The sequence below is a fragment of the Myotis yumanensis genome, unplaced genomic scaffold, assembly GCF_028538775.1.
Source record: "Myotis yumanensis isolate MYYU_CA2020_CCGP unplaced genomic scaffold, mMyoYum1.0.hap1 SCAF_1, whole genome shotgun sequence".
Lineage (NCBI taxonomy): Eukaryota > Metazoa > Chordata > Mammalia > Chiroptera > Vespertilionidae > Myotis > Myotis yumanensis.
In genome coordinates this window covers 120,672,467-120,686,034 of record NW_027223752.1, presented here as the reverse complement: position 1 = coordinate 120,686,034, position 13,568 = coordinate 120,672,467, and the positions used below count along the sequence as shown (strand labels likewise).

Sequence of the window (13,568 nt, the reverse complement as noted above, 5' to 3'; positions counted from 1 at the left end):
GAATTCTAAAATTTCTACTCAGAGCTGATTCTTTGAGACAATCTTGGTCCAGAGGAGTAATTCTTTGGATGACCTTAAATTTGTATTGCTAGTACTTAAATTCTTCCTGAAAAAAATCTTCATATATAATTTCTAGTTTTTTTATTTTAAAAAATTATATATAACGCAAACATGCCTAAATATATCTGGTGAGGATTAAAAAAACAACATGGTTCCTTAAGGTGATGTTTTATGGCATATTTAAAATTTGTGCATATCTGAATTTTATGTTCTTGTAGAAAAACAATTATTTTTTCATTAACAAATGCAGACATAATAGTCAATGTTGGGAATAAGTATTAACCATCATACTCCTACACCCTAGTCCTTTGCCTGTCTTACTCATCTACAAACCATCCCATATAAATACCATAGCTGCCAATACAAAAAGCAGAATTTCTTGCCCTCTTCTCATAACCTATATCCTTTCCCAGTTTTTCCTTTCATTTGATACTCGTTTCTTCCTTGCCTTTCATAGAAAATGACTAGGTTCACTTCTGGAGTTTCCACATTCCATTCTATTTTCAATCTTATCTGCTTACCTTCTCAACCTTCCCAAAAGTCAAGAAGTTAAAACATTTGAGTACATCTCAGAGTACCCTTATCTGCAGTTTTAGTTACTCATGGTCAGTGAAGATCTGACAATATTGAATGGAAAAATTCAAGAAATAATGGTTTTAAAATTGTGGGCCATTCCTACTGTAGCTATTAGTTATGAGAGACCACATTCACGTAACTTTAATTATAGTATGTTATAAAACCAAAAAGTTCATGGTATCATAGACTTATGGGTTGTTTTGATAAGTTTGATTTCAGAGAGGAAGAGGGAGCAAGTGTTGGAAACTGATGTAAATTAATTGGCTGCCTCCTGCATGGCCCCTACTGGGGATGGAAGCCGAAATGGGCATGTGCCCTAACTGGGAAAGGAATCCTGACCTGGTTCATAGGTCAGTGCTCAACCACTGAGCCACACTAGCTTGGCAGACTTAAGGGTTTTTTTTTACTAGCTTCAGAATTTTAGGTAGAAGTCAGTTTTCAACTCCTACCTTACATTCAAGACCTAAAGAATGCTGTCCAAAAACTGATGGGAAGTATTCTGTATCCATGTTGTGTAATAGTGTAGCCACTAACCATATGTTAATTCTAAATATAGCTAGTATAACTGAGGAACTGCCTTTTAAATTTAAGTAGCTATATGTGGCCAGTGGTTCCTACTACAGTACATTTGCAAAAAGTACGTTTTTATCCCCTTAGATCCTCTGCCCCACTCAGTCTGCTATACATAACAGGCTTAGCTTGTCCTCTTCATTTAGTTTTCAAAATCTTAGTTTTCCCAGCAGCTCATCAATCATGATTGTAAATTCACCCAACATATATTTGAAATTGATCAGATAAAGTACCAATATTTTCCCTGCTATTAAGTTTGAGGTGGGACTCTTACCTTTACATATAAATAAAAATTTTCAATTCTTGTGGAATTAAGTTGAATAATTTGAAGAGGATTCACTTACAAATTTACTCTTATTTCCTTAATTTATAACCACATTAAACATGAAATTCTCTATTTCAAAAAACACAAAAGATATGAGTAAGAATATCACTGCATTTATTTTCATACAGGTAATTTTTCTACAGCTTTAACATTTTCTTCTCAAAAATAAAAGCTTAGAACTGGATCACTTGGCCCTTTCTCTTCTTATCTCCTCCCAGTTCAAAATGCTTGCATCTCTTAATGGCCAGCATCCTCTTTGATCTGCAGTTAGGGTTCGAACATTCAAGCCTCAGCACAATCTTCTTTGTAGTTTTCGCTTTCTTTCGGAAAATCGGCTTTGTCTGCCCACCGTAACCACTCTGCTTCCTATCGTAGCGCCTCTTTCCCTGGGCATACAGGGAATCCTTCCCCTTCTTATACTGGGTCACTTTGTGAGACTGATGCTTTCCACACTTCTTACAGAAAGTTCTTCGGGTTTTAGGCACATTCACCATCTTGGCAGTAGAGGTGTCTGTACGATGGAAACTGTTGAGATATTTAAAATAGATTCAAACATTTTGATAAGTACTTTATAAGCATAGGAAAATAACATGTCAGTAATGTATAAATCCACCAACTACTCATTTTCCGTAAGTGTACATACAAGTTTTTGTGCGCACCTCTTTGGAATGCTTAAATCATTAGCGCACTTCTAGAATGAGACTCACTAAAAAATAGCAAAAGCGTATAAAGGGGACTTAATTGACGGTGGCCGCTGAAAAGAAGAGCGTAGTGATGATTGGTTAATTTTCTACCACCGAGAGGGCTAAGGCTAGAGTTGCGTTTCGAGGACTCCTCGCAAGGCCTTCCACGTTCTAGCAGCTCCTGGGTTCCGTGCGCGCGGAGCCCACCCCCGTCCCTTCCCCGAGAACCGCAGGAGTCTGGTTTCGCATTTCCCCTCCGTAGGACCGTGCACCGTCACCCACCCGCCGCCCTGAAGGCTGACGTGTCCTTAGCAAAGGCCTCCCGGCCCAGCAGCGCCATGCGTGATCCCCTTTCCTGAGACAGAAGCCGCTCTTGAACTCTCTCGAGCCAAGGCAGCGGGGCTTTCCCACCGTTTCCTACCAGGGCCGACCCATCCCCGGACTCCGAGCACTAGAGGCCCCGTGGGGACCTACAGCCCGACCTTAGCTTACCGGGAAACTCGTAGTCCACGCTCCCCGCTTCGCTCGCTCCGCTCGCGCCTAACAGGAAATGGAGGAAAGAAGCGGAAGCAGGAACCGAGCGTTGAGCGACAGAGCCATGGACCAATAGGCAACAAGCAGCGACGGCCGGGTACCTCCGCCGGCGTCTTGGAAGCGCCAACCAACGGCCCCAGGGGCGGGGCGGAGGGTGTGGGCCCGAGGGCCCCGGGGCTCCACGGGCCAGTCTTAGATTGTCAGAGCGGTCGCCGCCGGAGAGGGACAAGCCTTGGTTGCGCGGTGTCGGCCGTCTGTGGCCCGCGTAAGGATGAGAGCGCAGAGGACGCAGGGCCGCTGGAGGCGCAGGTAACGGAGCGGGGTGCGGTGGGCCGCGCGGGGCTTTTGCTGGGACCCGTGTTGAATGGAGAGGACAGAGGCGACCCCGAGCCCCGGTCCCTAGCGGAGGGGCCGCTGTCGAGCTGCAGCTGTCTGACGAGGATGACTGGAGCCCGGCGGCGCGGGGAAGCTGAGAGCCTGCGGGCCCCAGGACCCCCGGGGCCGGGGATGAGTTAGCGAGGGCCGCCGCGGGGGCCAGTTCCGACTGCTACAGGCCAACGCGACGGCCACCGCCCGCCCGCCCCTTCCGTGCAGAAGCCGCTAGCTCCTTCCCGCACCGCCTGCCCGCGCTCCCGGCCCCGGAGACCATGAGGTTCCGCATCTACAAGCGGAAGGTGCTCATCCTGACGCTCGTGGTGGCCGCCTGCGGCTTCGTCCTCTGGAGCAGCAATGGGCGACAAAGGAAGAGCGAGGCCCTCGCCCCGCCGCTGCTGGACGCCGAGCCCGCGCGGGGTGCGGGTGGCCGGGGCGGGGACCATCCCGCCGTGTCCACGGGCATCCGCCGGGTCTCCAACGAGTCGGCGGCCCCGCTGGTCGCGGCGGCCCCGCTGCCCGAGGCGGACAACCTGACGCTGCGGTACCGGTCCCTGGTCTACCAGCTTAACTTTGACCAGACGCTGAGGAATGTAGACAAGGCCGGCTCCTGGCCCCCCCGAGAGCTAGTGCTGGTGGTCCAGGTGCATAACCGGCCTGATTACCTCAAACTGTTGCTGGACTCACTTCGAAAAGCCCAGGGCATCGACAACGTCCTCATCGTCTTTAGCCATGACTTCTGGTCGACAGAGATCAATCAGCTGATCGCTGGGGTGGACTTCTGCCCTGTTCTGCAGGTGTTCTTTCCCTTCAGCATTCAGTTGTACCCCAACGAGTTCCCGGGCAGTGACCCCAGAGATTGCCCCAGAGATCTGCAGAAGGATTCAGCTTTGAAGATGGGGTGCATTAATGCTGAGTACCCCGATTCCTTTGGCCATTATAGAGAGGCCAAGTTCTCCCAAACCAAACACCATTGGTGGTGGAAGCTGCATTTTGTATGGGAAAGGGTCAAAGTTCTTCGAGACTATGCTGGCTTCATACTTTTCCTAGAGGAGGATCACTACTTAGCCCCGGACTTTTACCATGTTTTCAAAAAAATGAGGAAATTAAAGCAGCAAGAGTGTCCCGAGTGTGATGTTCTCTCCCTGGGAACCTATACTGCCCCTCGAAGTTTCTCTGGCATTGCTGACAAGGTAGATGTGAAAACTTGGAAATCCACAGAGCACAATATGGGTCTAGCCTTGACCCGGGATGCTTATCAGAAGCTGATCGACTGCACAGACACTTTCTGTACTTACGATGATTATAACTGGGACTGGACTCTTCAGTATTTGACTGTATCTTGTCTTCCAAAATTCTGGAAAGTGCTGGTTCCTCAGGTACCTAGGATTTTTCATGCTGGAGACTGTGGTATGCACCACAAGAAAACCTGTAGACCATCCACCCAGAGTGCCCAAATTGAGTCACTCTTAAATAGTAACAAACAGTACATGTTTCCAGAAACTCTAACTATCAGTGAAAAGTTTATGGCACCCGTTTCCCCACCTAGGAAAAATGGAGGGTGGGGAGATATTAGAGACCATGAACTCTGTAAAAGTTATAGAAGACTGCAATGAAAAATCAGTTACAAAAAGTGACAGTCTTCTATTTTTGATATTTGTACCAACAGGACAGACAATTGAATAAGAGTTTAGGGATTGGTTTCTGCTTTAATATGAAAAAAAAATTCTTGTAAAAGGTGTACAATTATAGTACTCTTTTTCTTTTATGTCTGATTAAGATTTAAAATACAAGTTTTCATTTTGGGAGTTGGGTTTTAAAGCTCAATCTGTATCTGGAAAAGGTAATCATTACTGTGAGAGAAGAGAGGAAATTTTATTTAAATTGCATCTATTAATCTTTTTACCTGGAACTTTGTACACTTTTCCACTTTAAAACTTAAGTACAGCAAAATTTACTTAAAATTGTCATAGCAGTAGGAAGTATTACAATGAAGTAAGTATTAATGGAACAAGCCCAGTTTCACTCTCCACACAGTTACTAGGAAGAAATTGCTTCGCTGGTTTTATAATTCAAAAGTTATGTTTTTTAAACACCCTGTCAAAACAATCAATTTCAGTATTACAGATTCCCATATTATTGTGTTAAGATTTGCCTGTGCTTTGGAACCTTCATAGAGCACATTTTCTTTTGGAATGTATTTGATTGATAAAAAATTTTAACACTGTTTCACCTCAATGTAGAAAAACAGTGGTTTTGTTTCTTTTTCTTTTAGTCTGCCAAAATAAAATACTCATTTTTGCATAAAAAGGTTCCTAATCATTTTGCAGAACAAATTTTGTTTACTCTTTACACCAAAATTCAGTAAAGACATTCTAGAAGTTTTAAAGTTAGCATTATATCTTCATGTTTACTGTTTGTACGTTGAATTGAAATAATAAAGAAAACCCAGCTCTTGACAATGTATTTCCTTTGGAAGAAAGTAGCCAGGCATAGATAATGAACAATAAAAAGCTGCTGTGTAAGTGAAATACAGCCAGAAATGATACAAAGTTTAGTCATGCCAAAGTGAAACATGTTCTAGTGCCAGCTTTATTTTAACTGAAGTCATACTTTTTAAAAGGACAGATACAGTAAATAGGAAACAGGCTTAAAATTTACTCCACGTTTAATGTAGAAGTTTCCCGTAACAACATACAATTCCATTCAATCAAAAATTATAGACTAATTTCTGTGGAGTTATTACAATTATTTCAATCTACGAAAATTGTGTTATTAAGTGGACATTTTCAAAATTACTGCTTCAAACTAAGATTCATGTTATAGTTGAAAGATGCATCTGGTCATCTAAGTTGGGGCAAATAGTTCTCTTGCTTTGTGAGCTAGCCACATTTATACTGTTCTCAGCCCAGTCTGGTTCCAGACTTTACCAAGATTATAAATGTAAAGAATAACAGCTTTTGGTGTTCTGATCTGACCTCCCCAGTTCAAAGGACTAAAGATATTAGGTAATTTCCAGGACTAAGGTAAAGCCAGAAGTTTGAATTGGTAGCTGTTTTTCGAACAAATGGGGTCAGAGATTAGGTCAACAGATATTTTCTTTCATCCTGTCCTAAAAATTTTTGTGAGAAAAACATCTATTAGGATTTTCTTCTGACCTCAAATATAAATACTATTCCACAAAATTATTAACTTAGCCACAGATACATTACCTGCTGCCACCTTAAAGTCATTACTAAATAACCTATATTAAATATATATATATTTTTGGTGACAGATAAGAACAGTAAAATATGGAATTGAAGCAAAAATACTAAATTTCATTGTGTATTATAATTATTTGAATTATTAATATTGGTTAGTAAAGTTCTTTCATCTCTAAGAATCTCTATTTCAAGCATAAATACATCTTATTTAGTGATATTTCTAAATACAGTTTTGAGATTCTGCCCCCCTTACAAATGCAACTCATATTTCTAGTTACATTCTTGAGAGTTGCTTTTTGCGACAGACACAACTTAGTGAATATCTTGAAACTTTTTATTAAAGTGTAATGGTAAATAAGCCGAAAACAAACAGAGAAGTAAATATATACAGGTTATATTAAAACTAAATGTTTAACTCTCAGAAATAATATACATCTCTCAGAGGAATCATAAAACTTATCTCCCTAATGAAGGAAGCTGTATAAACATGCAAAAAAATATCTCCAGTTTCCCCATTAGAATCAAAATTGCAAATTTTAATTCCTTGAATATCTTCAGTTTTTAAAGAGTAAACAGAAAACCTATTTTAAATCCAAAATATACTTTCTTGAATATCTTTGGTTTTAAGGTAGTAGTTTACAGAAATAGAATTTAAGTCCAAAAATTTTCTACTCTTAACCTTTAAATTCTGAAGAATTAATCCAAGTCATATAGCAAAGAATTCTGAAAACTGAATGCACAATGAGTCACATGATCTTTAATAATCTGCACACTACCATCCTGCATATTGGTTTCTTTTATGTTGTCAAAACCAGGAATATTCTGAACTGTTAATTCTTCCTCTTCAGTCATTACTGGTTCTTTTAAATTATCTTTTTCCTCACTTGAGTAAACACCTTTTTCTTCCATTTTTGACTCAGGTTGCTGAGACTTTCCAAATATTTGGGACACATCAAGAGAGTCTTGTTGCAAGTATTCAACTGAACCACAACTGTCTAATTCTAGTACTTTAACAGCTATAGATGAATCAGAAGCAGTTGTTGAGGTGGTAGGATGTTCTATTTTTTTTTTAGTTGGATGACTTCCTTCGTTGACTTTTTCTTCCTTTTCATGAAGCTGTTCAGAGTTACTACATTCTTGCAACTATGTCAAGAGAAACAACAAGTTAATAATTCTTTGAAATAAATAGAAAATTAAATTGTAGTACCATTGGGAATTTTTTTTTTTTTTTTTTACGTTGTGAGGGAATAACCCTTGTAGACCTGCAGAAAGGCTTCTTCCTCCTCCAAGTCAACGTCCACATGCTGCCAGTCATTTACTGACAATGCAAATCTGGCCTTAATTCTCTGGTAATCATTTCAATGACTCATCTCCCTCAGGATAAAATAATCCTGGCTTACAAACCCTTTAGCAGTCATTCTTACTAGTAAGGGCATTCTTGAATTTTCTTGAATTTCTGTGATTCTTCAAAGCCACTCTCCCCTACAATTCATAAATGCCAATTGTGCTAGTTAACAATCATTTCTGTATTTAATACTGGTGACTAAAAATAACCAAACTTAAGATTCAACTAGAAAGAATGAACAAACTGTATGACATGGTTACCATGGTCCCTGGACTAACTTCCCAAATGTCAGTTTTTTTCTATTCCTCATTCGACATTTATTTTGGGATTAAATTAGAAAATATATATGAAAATGAACTGCAGTGTTTAGCACATAGTGAAATTCATGCAAAAAACTCTATTCCTCTTCCCAGCCATTATGTACACTTAGCTTAAAGTTTCAACATCAAAAATTAAGTTATTCATTAGGCTTTAATCTTGTTCTAAGTCACTATTCTATAAGGCCAATCAAAATCCTTACCTTTGTATGAATTTGAATCTTACTATCAGTAACCTGAAGAACTTCAATTAACGGTGAAGTTAGGGGTATTGTCTGTTGGAACGGAGGGCTCAGGGCCTCTTCAAGAAATTCATTGACATTTTCTTCATTGACAAATAACCTTTCCTAAAATAAAAAGAAAACATATTCTGCTTTATAGGTCATACTTCACAGTGTTATATAAAAACAACTCATAAAAGTTCTCACATAGTTCAGGATTACACTTTTAAAATGTTTAATGTTATTTCTATGCTTTCTTGGCAAAAGAAAACAGTCTTGTACACAGCAAGAGTGCCCAGCCAGCATGGCTCAGTGGTTGAGCGTCCATCTATGAACCAGGAGGTCATGGTTCAATTCCTGTTCAGGGTACATGCAGCGATCCCCAGTGGGTGGTGCAGGGGGCAGCTGATCAGTGATTCTCTGTCATCACTGATGTATTTATCTCTCTCTCCCTCTCCCTTCCTCTCTGAAATCAGTAAAAATACATTTTAAAAAAATAGCAAGAGAACATACACATATAGGAAAAAAACCCTAAAAAAAAAAAAAAGTTCAGTTACTCTTCTTCGTCTCTATTGAATCTAGGTTATGTTTTCTCTCTTAGATAATCTAAATTAAAAATTGTATTTTCTTTCACTTTTTTCTCTTAATATTTTATGAGAAATACATCACCTTTTGTTTTTGTTTTTTTTGTTAATCCTCGCTCGAGGATATTTTTTCATTGATTTTTAGGGAGAGTGGAAGAGAGAGGGAAAGAGAGAGAAACATCAACATGAGAGAAACTCATTGATTGGTTGCCTCCTGCACGGGCCCCAACCAGGGCCTGGGCCAGGGAGGAGCCTGCAACCAAGGTATATGCCCTTGATCAGAATTGAACCCGGGATCCTTTAGTCTTAAGGCCAGCACTCTGTCCACTGAGCCAAACTGGCTAGGGCTTACAACACTTCTTAATGAGTCAGCTAAGAAATACACATGACAGGATCTATTAAAATTTTGTGTGAACTGTTTGCCTTTTAGTTCTTGTTCAGGTAAGAGCTAACTATAATATTTTATGTAAAAGAAGTATATTTTACTTTTAAGCAATGAGAAAAATCCAGTGTGACACCAGCATATAGCTATTTATAAGAATGAGATAGTTTACCAAACTATTAGGAAATGCAAAAATCACATTCACAAAAATCCCAAACACAAAGCAATTTCTTCATATTTATGTCAAGCGAATACAGAAATATTGTTAGGGCACTAAGAGAATAACTATATTCATAAAATAAGTTCATTGTTGCCCAAAGTAAAAGTATTTTCCTCTGCACTTTCATATAAATAAATTTAATAAGTTCATTATTTAGTCAAAATGAGGACAGAAAATATGAAAGAGACAAGTTTCAAGTTTCCTTCTATTAAACACAGTTTGAACTTGGGAACACCTACCAAACAAGTGAACCTTGGGAACAGAAAAAATTTATTTTTGGAGTAATTTGCCTTGTTATTATTTGAAGATCCAAAATAATACTGTATTATAAAAATGCCCCATCAAAAGCATTTTTAAGTTTCCTGTCTCTGGAAAAGACTTACACATTAATTGTAAAAATATGTACCAAATAGTTGAGTTTTTTAGTTTACCCAAGGAAAAATAATATGTATTTAGAATAGAAATGGTTATGATTAAAATGCAATTTGCATAAAATTGTCTTCACATTCTGATGACTGATTTTACTATAAAAGATACTGTATTCAGTGGAACTAAAGCTTTAGGAAAATTCCCAGTAAATATTTAAGGCTTATATAAATATATTTTGTACTTGTTTATGTGTAAAGTAACAATTCTGAACTTGACAGCCACAAATCAACCTTACATTATAATTATTTTCATATAATATGTGTAATATATCTATTATCTACCCACCTACTACTCTTGTGATTTTTCCTTATTTATTAATTTTCAAGAAAGAGGAAGGGAGAGTGAGAGAGAAGTATCTATGTGAGAGTGAAACATGGATCAGCTGCCTCCTGCTTGCCCCCAACCTTTCCCAACCAACTGAACCACACCAGCCAGAGCTACTCCTGTGATGTTTTAGAAATTTAATAAGAGCATGGTCCAGTGACAGTGAACTGTAAAATAAAAAACATTATGATTCTGTCAGTCTTAGGAAATGTGATTACTAATGAAGAAATAATAAATCTATTTCAGGCTTCAAAGATATGACACAGTCGCCATAATCTCATTTTTGTCTGGTTTCTGTGCTAAAATAATGTTATCATACTAGAAAATCAGATTAAAATATATTTTTTAGTATTTTCTCAACTGTCAACAAAGCTTTCTTCCCATATTGTGAGTTATTTTCACATTTATTAAGACAATTACAGGAAAACGACTGCCCTTTCCTAAATTTTCCCTTCGAATGACATAAACAGATAATCAATTTCCTATTTTATATTATCACAAAGTATTTTACCAAGCCCTGGCTACTTACTTTACCACTTTTAGAAGCTTTCAAATTAACCACTTCTCACAGAAGATAGCCCTCATAAAATGTAAATGTAATTTAGCAAGTTTCTAGAAAAACAATGGGGAAGAAGTGAAAATTTCTGGCAGGTTAAAGCCCAAGGCTAAAAACTTAATTTTTAATATATAATCTGTGCAATTTGTATTGTTTCTGGGAATTAAACCCTTGAATATGTTAAAAGAGCTTTAAAATTTACATGTAACACTGATACAGACCTCAATCAAAACCACGAATTGTTCATTTGTGAGTTTACAAAATTCTTTCGAACTTCAAATTTAATTTTTTTCAGTATTTGTCCGTAGTTTATATTACACTGTTAAATGCCAGCCATTGTGTAAAATACTAGATGATTAAAACAGATGCAAAAAGAGATGTAATTTCAATGTAACATAATGCCCACCGGAGGACAACCCTACCAAGATCAGCCACTAAAATCAAGCAGCACTATATGATCAAAAGGGCAGGGAATTTATTTAGATTGACACCTCATTCTGAATTCATTTTTCTACATAAGAAATGTGGCTAAATGACTTTTGCTCTCTGGAAGTAAGCTGTTTATTTTCTAAAGTTGGACAGTATTACTTACCAACTTAAAATATGGCCCTAACAGAGTGCCTCTCAAACTCTAATTAGTCATCAACCCCTTTGAGAGTATGACTAAAGTTATAGCCCTTCTGCCCAGAAGAAAGCACCCTCAACTTTCTGCATACAATCTGAGAGGCTTATGGATTTCTGGGAGTGCATTCATGTCCTCCTCAGTCAATGGATTCCGGGGGAAAAATGCATTAAGGACAACTTTGAAGGTTTGAAACCCATCCATCAAAAGGGATGCGTGAGTGTTTCTTCAATATGTGTTTAACGTGCACTGACATCTTTCATCACGTGTATCAACTTCAAGTAATTTCGAGAGAAGTTCTAATGAAAAACACTTTGTTCAGAATGCACTGAGGGGATGTAATTTTAAAAGTAGGATGGAATATTTCAAATACTAAGACTCGAGAAAGAACTGTTACCTCCAAAGAATCGTTGTTTAAACCATAATACCACTCTCTCCAATGTCCATAGCACTCTGAAGATTTGGCCAGTTCTATTACTGCATTGTTTGAAGAAATGCTAACCACTGGTTCTTTGATACTCAATTTATTTTCTGGAGCAAACTGCAAAAAGAAGGAATAATAAACTAAGTCTTGGGTGGAGAAGCACAATTTGTACCGGAGGGAGCTCACATCCCCTTGAAGACTTTGCGGTTGGATCCGAGGCACTAGGATGAGCAGAGTCAGGGATTCTTCATCCTGATGACACTGCAACGGAGGACACAGAGGTCCCCGGCTGTCTGTCCCGGGACCATCCATGGCTGGATCGGAAGGCTCCGTGCCCGAGTCTTCCCGGGCCATGCGGGTCCCGACGCTGAGACCTCCGCACACACTCCCTCCTCCTGCAGGAGGCCCCCAGTCTAGGTCCCCGGGCGAGCTCCCAGTTCCGGGAAGCGGTTTCTCCTCGATCCCGGCAGTAGCCACCGCTTGCCCGCCGAAGTCCGGTTCCGGTTCGGAGACAAGTTCCTCCCCTGCGGCACCCGGCGTGGTGATCCCGGAGTCCCCTTCCCCGGCGCGACCCGCAGCGGGGCCCGTCTCTCCTTTGCGAGCGGAAGTGCAGGCCGCGCTGTCAGTTCCGGCCTCGGCGGGCTCTTCCGGCGCCGCTAGGGGCTCCCGGCGGGCGGCGGACGGCGCCACGGGCAGCGTGACCACCAGCTGCCGCCGGGCCTTGTTGAACTGCGCCTTGCCGCGGCTGTCGTCCACCGGGTACGGGAGCGAGAGCCGCAGCTGGTAGTCGGGTTTCCTCGAGTCCAGACACAGCAGCTTTCCCGTCACCTCCAGCGCCGCCTGCTCGGCCGAGCGCAGCAGCGGCAGCTCGATAGTGACCACCAGCTCTTGGGGCACTGGGCTGGGGGCCGAGTCCCGGGAGCAGCGGTAATCCTGCAGGTCCACGCGGTGGCGCTGCACCACGCTGTAGCGAGGCTCCGTGGGGGTGGGCTGCGGGACCGCCTCTGGCGGGGAGGGCGGGGGCCCGGGGCCCGCAGAGTTCCGGGCGGCCGCCGGGCGCCGGTAGGGGTAGGGGAAGTCGGGGAAGGAGCTCTCCGGCTCCCCCTCGGGCCGGGCCGGGACACCCCCGGGCAGGGGCGTGCGCAGCACAGCGGCCTCCGGAGTTCCCTTGTACTTGATCTTCAGGGTTTTGGCATTTCTGTGGTCCAGCTTCACGCCGAACTGCTTCTCCACGGCCTCCAGGGCCGTGGCGTCCAGCATCTGGCGGAAGCGCTCGTGGCGCCGGGCCAGCGCGAGCGCGTCTGGGTGGAAGACCACATCGTAGACCGTGTAGCGGGTGCCGCGGCCCCCCGGGTACTCGCGGCCGGGCGCCAGGCTGTACGGCAGGAACCACTGGCTACCGGCTGCCGCGCTGCCCGAGCCGGGCCGGCTGGTGGGCGAACCTACCAGCGCGTTGCTGCACACGTTCACGAAGCAGCGCCGCGCCCCGTCCAGGCTAGTGCGCAGCACGTGGCCGGGCTCCGGGTGCACGAATTGCACCTCCACTCCGCGCTCACGCTCCAGCGCGGTGATCTCCGCTTCGTAGCGCCGCCGGTTCTCGGGGTCCGTGAGCTCCTCGGCGTACTCGGAAAACATTCGCCGGAATTCGGGGTCCTGAAAGGCGGAGGTGAGCCGCTGGACCTCCTCTCCGCTCAGATCCAAGTCCTCCAGCGGCGAAGAGGCCGCCGCCTTGGCCATGCTGCTCCTCAGTCGCCTGAGAAAACGGGACGCACCTTGGAGTCGCAGGCACAAGGCCAGTAAGCGGCCGAGGTCAGCAAC

General features: G+C 42.4%; 3 protein-coding genes across 3 annotated transcripts; 1 reads left to right on the top strand and 2 right to left on the bottom strand.

The window, feature by feature from the left end:
- Nucleotides 1-1,628: 1,628 nt before the first annotated feature.
- On the bottom strand, nucleotides 1,629-2,785 carry RPL36AL (ribosomal protein L36a like). The gene is made up of 2 exons (XM_070407680.1): nucleotides 2,707-2,785; nucleotides 1,629-2,056 (listed from the first exon to the last, which is right to left on the bottom strand). Exon 2 carries the CDS (start codon nucleotides 2,023-2,025, stop codon nucleotides 1,705-1,707), a length of 321 nt encoding a protein of 106 aa, XP_070263781.1. The 5' UTR covers nucleotides 2,026-2,056; nucleotides 2,707-2,785; the 3' UTR covers nucleotides 1,629-1,704.
- Nucleotides 2,786-2,903: 118 nt separating this feature from the next.
- MGAT2 (alpha-1,6-mannosyl-glycoprotein 2-beta-N-acetylglucosaminyltransferase) lies at nucleotides 2,904-8,758 on the top strand. Its single transcript, XM_070431516.1, has 2 exons — nucleotides 2,904-3,057; nucleotides 3,343-8,758. The coding sequence occupies exon 2, from the start codon at nucleotides 3,396-3,398 to the stop codon at nucleotides 4,734-4,736; it is 1,341 nt and encodes a 446-aa protein (XP_070287617.1). The 5' UTR covers nucleotides 2,904-3,057; nucleotides 3,343-3,395; the 3' UTR covers nucleotides 4,737-8,758.
- On the bottom strand, nucleotides 5,690-13,568 carry DNAAF2 (dynein axonemal assembly factor 2). The gene is made up of 3 exons (XM_070431502.1): nucleotides 11,724-13,568; nucleotides 8,192-8,335; nucleotides 5,690-7,469 (listed from the first exon to the last, which is right to left on the bottom strand). Exons 1-3 carry the CDS (start codon nucleotides 13,485-13,487, stop codon nucleotides 7,023-7,025), a joined length of 2,355 nt encoding a protein of 784 aa, XP_070287603.1. The 5' UTR covers nucleotides 13,488-13,568; the 3' UTR covers nucleotides 5,690-7,022.

Coding starts and splice junctions, on each gene's coding strand:
- RPL36AL (XM_070407680.1), bottom strand. CDS start 2,025: ATGGTGAATGTGCCTAAAACCCGAAGAACTTTCTGTAAGAAGTGTGGA.
- MGAT2 (XM_070431516.1), top strand. CDS start 3,396: ATGAGGTTCCGCATCTACAAGCGGAAGGTGCTCATCCTGACGCTCGTG.
- DNAAF2 (XM_070431502.1), bottom strand. CDS start 13,487: ATGGCCAAGGCGGCGGCCTCTTCGCCGCTGGAGGACTTGGATCTGAGC. Junction 8,336..11,723: donor TAAACAACGATTCTTTGGAG/GTAACAGTTCTT, acceptor TTTTTATTTTAG/GAAAGGTTATTTGTCAATGA. Junction 7,470..8,191: donor AGATTCAAATTCATACAAAG/GTAAGGATTTTG, acceptor CTCTTGACATAG/TTGCAAGAATGTAGTAACTC.